The sequence below is a fragment of the Fusarium odoratissimum genome (assembly GCF_000260195.1).
Source record: "Fusarium odoratissimum NRRL 54006 unplaced genomic scaffold supercont1.154, whole genome shotgun sequence".
NCBI lineage: Eukaryota > Fungi > Ascomycota > Sordariomycetes > Hypocreales > Nectriaceae > Fusarium > Fusarium odoratissimum.
In genome coordinates this window covers 1-5,920 of record NW_022158842.1, presented here as the reverse complement: position 1 = coordinate 5,920, position 5,920 = coordinate 1, and the positions used below count along the sequence as shown (strand labels likewise).

General features: G+C 45.4%; 2 protein-coding genes across 3 annotated transcripts; one reads left to right on the top strand and one right to left on the bottom strand.

Annotated features, from left to right (window-relative positions):
- Positions 1-221: 221 nt before the first annotated feature.
- Positions 222-2,337, top strand: FOIG_16764 (uncharacterized protein). 2 transcript variants are annotated; one of them, XM_031218240.1, is made up of 3 exons: positions 222-1,837; positions 1,889-2,070; positions 2,124-2,337. In XM_031218240.1, exon 1 carries the CDS (start codon positions 601-603, stop codon positions 1,822-1,824), a length of 1,224 nt encoding a protein of 407 aa, XP_031052048.1. In that variant the 5' UTR covers positions 222-600; the 3' UTR covers positions 1,825-1,837; positions 1,889-2,070; positions 2,124-2,337. The 2 variants fall into 2 exon arrangements, with proteins under 2 accessions (XP_031052048.1, XP_031052047.1); XM_031218239.1 differs by having other exon boundaries at positions 224-1,837; positions 1,889-2,337.
- On the bottom strand, positions 2,314-2,923 carry FOIG_16763 (uncharacterized protein). The gene has a single exon (XM_031218238.1). The coding sequence runs from the start codon at positions 2,810-2,812 to the stop codon at positions 2,408-2,410; it is 405 nt and encodes a 134-aa protein (XP_031052046.1). The 5' UTR covers positions 2,813-2,923; the 3' UTR covers positions 2,314-2,407.
- Between the last annotated feature and the right edge of the window lie 2,997 nt (positions 2,924-5,920).

Sequence of the window (5,920 nt, the reverse complement as noted above, 5' to 3'; positions counted from 1 at the left end):
CAGCTTCATGTGTGTTTAATGAATCTACCCAATGCGGCATAGTCTACGTTCAATTCCAGGCTAGTCATCTTGAGCTTTGATTCGTTGGGAGACTAGGCGATCAACGACAAGTGGAGTCTGCTCAGTTAAAACAGACACTAGTACCACTATGGCTAGCCTCTCACCTCCTTAGTCATCGCGTAATCAGTTTCATCACGTACCATGCCCAACTCCACCCAACCTCATCAATTTCTCCTCCTAAATCCTCACAATGTCGCCCTCTGCAAACACCACAACAAACCACAACCAACGCCCCCCTCACCACCCGCTTCCCGAAGAAGAAGCCCGTACATCGCTGCTGCACCGTTATAAAATTCCGACTTATACCCACCGAACGAGCGCGAGCGCCTCCTTCCGTGGAATAACCGGGGTGCAGAAGGGACACGCGCTCCGACTCGCAGTCTATCTGGAGTCTGGGCATGACCTCGCAGTTTATCTGGAGGTCACGGGTCGCCTGTCAGCGAAACTGGTTTTTCTTCTAGGGTTGCTGTGGGAAAGGGTTTGGGATTATAGGTCAGGTACGTGTACGTGTCTTGGTATACTAAATTAATTGGTAGCGCGATGGCGTCGATTCAGTTAGATGCGGTAAAGGCGGTGCTTGCGTGGCAGCATAATGGTACGCCACGATATCTCGCTGAGCCTGATCCTAAGAGTTCTTCGATTCGATTTACGCTACACCTTAATACGACCTCGGCGCTCTTCGAAATTCAGATTCCCATTAGCTATAAGCAACACACCAAGACTTCAGCCATCTACATTCACGTCAACCCTCGGTCTATCATCTCCCTCACACCTTCCGTCGAACAAGACGTCCCCGATCCCGTCAAGCCTGTCCTTAGGTCTACGATATGTCTTAACTTCGAGCTCAACGACGCGATCACTATCCTCATCCCAAGCTTTATAAGCGAGCCAGTTACGGCTGCCCGATTGCGTTCCGGAGTCATACTTGACTCGCTCTATGAGTTGGTAGAGACAACCTCTTTACGCGTCTACATCCCCGACGATGCATTGTCTCAGGATCAGTTAGAGTCTCTCAGCTCCGCAACCATACAGCAGCTGAATCCATTCTCTGGTCCTGATTATGACATATCTCGTTGGTTCTCGGGTCGTGGTGCAAAGGTCACAACACTTGCGAAGCCTCCACCACCTTCTTACAATAAAGCCACGGTCGGCCAAACGAATGCACCCCTGTACAACGAAACATCAACCTTCGATCCACCTACCCCTTCCCACAAGCGCAAACGAAGCCAAGACTCAACTGGCAAACGAAGCCGGGAGGTAGTCCCTAATAACGCCACAATATGGGACAAGCTGCTAGAACTCGAGGCTGTAGTCCATAATCGTACACGACCCAATACCCCCGAGGACCAGTCACGGCATGTCCAGGAACTACAAGCCGAGGTCGCCAAGCTACAGACGCAACTCATCCAATGCGAGAAGACAGCTTTGGACCGAGAAACTGAGATTACCAAGCTACAAACACAACTCACTCAATGCGAAAAGAAAGTCGTGGACGGAGAAGCCGAGGTGGTGAAGCTGCAAACACAGCTAACACAATGCGAGAAGAAAGTCGTCGATCTGGACACCGAACTCGCAGGATTACGATATACCCAAGATAATGCCGACAACGAAGCGAGCGTGATAATAAGCGAGATAGAAGATACCCTCCGAGAGCACGAAGAAAAGATAGACTTTGTTACAAGAGGGAAGGACGATGATGAGTTTATGGATATCCTTAAGGAGGAGATACTCAGTGAACTCATTACGCGGATATCGCGTGGCTGAAGGTGCTATCATGGTATGTTGTTGATTTTGACGTGCGAGATACTTTGCTGATATGATGAACTAGATTCCAAGTACATAATAACCTTACAACGACGCATGTAATACGACTGCACGATTGATTTCGCATGAAGGATCTCAATCGTCCAACGAATTTCCGATCAACACTCACGACCTATAACAGAGCTGCCAGCTTAGCGCACGCAACCATCAAGTGACCATAATGGCCTACTCAACAAGTCTGCCACTGTATGTCGTTTGTTCCACATAACTGCTATATCTATATTGACTGTTCCTGCCAGTACGGAGCAAGACCTTGTATCTGGATAATCTACAAGAGCGGCAGAGGACTTCAAATCTGACCCATATCAATATCTGTGATACATAATATAATATATCTGCATGAATATTATTATTTGCCAATTACCCTTGCCGTTTACCTGTATTACTATGACTCTTCCCGTCTTGTGTATGATCGTTGGATAAGAAGTAACTCGGAATGTATTGACTGTTGTTACCAAAATCCTATTTCCATCCCACCAGAATCCTACTAATCCTCCAAAAATGGTAAAGAGATATAAGCAAGTCAGTCCGAGTAATAATAGTCATAGTCACAATCATCGATGATGTCTCTGCAACTAGTCGGTCCATGGTCGTCGTCCCAATAGCCGCCTGTGTAGGAGTACTCCGCCCTCTCAAATATCCTGTCGCCATCTCGCAAATCCTGGAAATTCCACCGCCCCGACATTGCTCTCTCAACAATCTCTGTTGCGTCTGTCATTTTATTGGTATCCACGACCACTTTAGCGTCGTTGGGAATGGCTTGGTTTATGTACTCCAAAGTAGTTGTCAGCCATGCTCTCCACTCCTCTTTCTCGTCATTCATGTTGTCCCTGCCTACTCGGTATGGATGTGCAGGTTCTGGCTGCTCGATGACTATTCCCAGTATCGATAGGTTATCAAGAAGCGTGTCGCAGATTGTCGGGTTCATATAAGAGTCGGCGTCATAAAACAGCCCGTCGGAGTCCAGCACCAGAATCACCTTGCGGAAGTGCTCCCTTGTCTTGAGGCTGAATAGGCTTGCCAGATAAGCTTCGCCGGCAGATTTATCCACCGTCAGAGTAATGCTCCTGTATAGAATGGGCTTGATTTCATCCGTGATCTGACGGCACACGAGAAGTAGTCCAGGAAATACACTTCGACGACCTGAAAACATATTGGTTCTGTCCAGCATTGATTGCCCCGACAAGCTTCCGTCGTCAGCCTCCACAAGGTTTGATTCAATAACGTCTTCAGAAGCGTCCTCAAGAACAGGAATATCTTCAGTCCCATGGGTCTCTTGCTTGTATTGAAACCCGTCACCTTCTCCACCGACCACACACATATCGTGATTCACGATAAGACGAAAGTTAGGCGGAATGCATAACTCATAAATTTGTTGACGAATTTCTCTCGGTATCGCGAAGAGCAGGCTGCAGTTTGAGGGGTTGAGCTGAGGCATGATTATAGATAGAAACTCTCATCCAATTGAAAATAAAGTTTTGCCAGAGACGTAGTCATCGCGGGTGTGAGGTGTGCCAGATGCAAAGGTGGCGTCGAGGAGGATCTGGAAGGACGGTTGTTGTTGTAGCAAGGGCGGTTGCAACGTAGATAGAAGGGAGAGAAACAGATCAGAAGTAAGTAAGCAAGGCATTTTATAGCTGAGCCTAAACCCCATACTAGGGTAGAGGAAAAACGGGCTTATGCAATTCTTCGAGACATAAGCCTCTAAAAGTGTAACCTTATTGAGGAGAGCCTTAACTATTATTATGCCGTCCGAGGACGATTTGGTCGGCCTCCCGCAGTTGACGACATGCAAGGTTAATGTCAGTAATTGGTCAGCACAAACGCCACTTACTCGTATGAGCTGTCAATTTTGTGGCAAACGAAGAGGCAGGGGATATCATCAGCTGGCTAACAAGAAACTCCGCCATCTCCGGAGGGCGTTGCATTATTGCGTCAAGCTACGCCGTTTACAACATTTTGAATCGCAAGTCCATATGACTCCTTTCTCAACCGACTCGGACATTTCCTTTTCAGATTAGCCCTCAATCTTCGACGCGAGCTAATATCCCGGAGTCAGAATACATGTCTCAGGCCCATCTTCTTTTATCACAGGGAGAGATTCATCGTCAGCTTCGGACGCATCCCTCTGATTGGGAGCGCGATTCACTCACGTTCCCCTGATCTCTCGCCCGTCTCTAAGCAACAATATCAAGCACTAGACGACATTGAGCATGCTGCTCGAAAAGTACAATTGGAAATCAAGACTCAACCAGGTGATATTCATTTCATCAACAATTTCTTCATATTACACAGACGCGACTGCTTCGAGGACGATGATCAAGTTGGCGAGAAACAGCATCTGGTACGGATGAGACTTCAAGATGATGCTTTGCACTGGGACCTACCTGAAAGTCTAAGAAATGAATGGTCAAAGTCGTTTGATGGAGTGTCTGCAAAGCTGTGGCATGTTGATTCAATGCCTAAAGGGAATTTTCCGCTTAGGTCATTCCCAAATTAAAGTTATAGGCCAGGCCTGTAAATGTGTCAAGTCATAACATTATCCTCTGAGGTAGATCATGCAAGGTAGATTATACAATTTACCGTAATAACAAGGCGAGCCATTTGAGTCCGTTGAAAGTTACGAAAGTTAGTTGAAATAAGGTTCATAGAAGAAAAAGAACGAATTTACCTCATTTCTTCCCCACCACCTGAATTTGCCCTTCACTTAACAAAAACATCATCCCAACATCCCCGACTAGTTTTCCAGATCGTCACGAATGGAAGCCCTTGTCAGGGTGTCTGAAGGATCTGCCGCTGGAATCATGAGAGACAAAACAACTTAGTCATCTTACGCGAGCTTGATCTACAGCTTAGGCTACTTGATTTTGACAGCCGAAGCTGAAGCTAAGATGCTATTCAAACAAGCTCAGCGCGAGGCAGCAAAAGAACTCGAAGCGCTACCCAACCGTCAATCTTCCCGTTCCAAGAGCGAGCCACATGTATCAAGGAGGTAGTTCGATGTAACGGTTGCACAAGCCGTTAAACCACAGGGCAAAAGATCGGGCCATAATCGCTATGCAAGCAATCATGGGTGTGCTACAGCTGCCTTATAAAAGCCTTACAGCGCTGTTACGGGCACGAATCGTAACAATCGACTCACGACTCACCGTGAGCCACCTACTATATATACACATTCGTTTAGCAGTAGATAGAACTTAGCTCACCAGCTATCAATAAGACTTCTTTACATCAATAAGCCTAGCACGCACTACTTGATCATTAAGAGACGTGACAACCAACCCGCTCAGTCTAACGCCCAACGCACTCTGCAAACATAAACCTAGTACGGACTAGTTTCCCTGTTTGAAACCACATTCGTCGCATGCACTTGTTTGGTGCACGCGCTTATCGTGTACGTTATATTAAAACAAAAAGGATATAAATGAGGTTTGAAGACGACACAGGCACAGAACTATGCCCAGGTTGCCGCTAAACAACCAAGGCAAGTTCTATGCCTGTGCCGATACCTATGTTATAATAATGACAGTATATAAAGGATAGTAATTAACATCTAAACGTCTGCTGATTTCCTTCTAACGTTAACGTACATGATAAGCGAGTGCCTCAGACAAGCGAGTGTCTCACCTCACTTTACACCTAAAAAGCTGACTTTTCAAAGCTTATATAGAATTCAGGCTAAGTCTAAAAAAGCTAAAAGCTGTATAACTTACTTTTAACTATATGATAAAGCTACATACTTCATAGGAGAATTATAGCTAAATTATTTATAGAGTTATTAAAGAAAATATATTTATATGTATTTTAGCAGGTTTTTTATATAATATAATATTAAAAAAAAATCTAAAAAATAGTATCTTAGTTTAAAAGCTATACTACTTAAAACTATAGTTTTTAATATTTTCTATTATTTTATGTATGTATGTATGTATGTATGTATGTATGTATATTTTTCGTCCGGGGGCCGTGAGGCCCGTAAAGTCCCCTATTGGGGCACAGGACGTGCTGAGCTAGAGTCTCTAGTGCTAAAATCTAC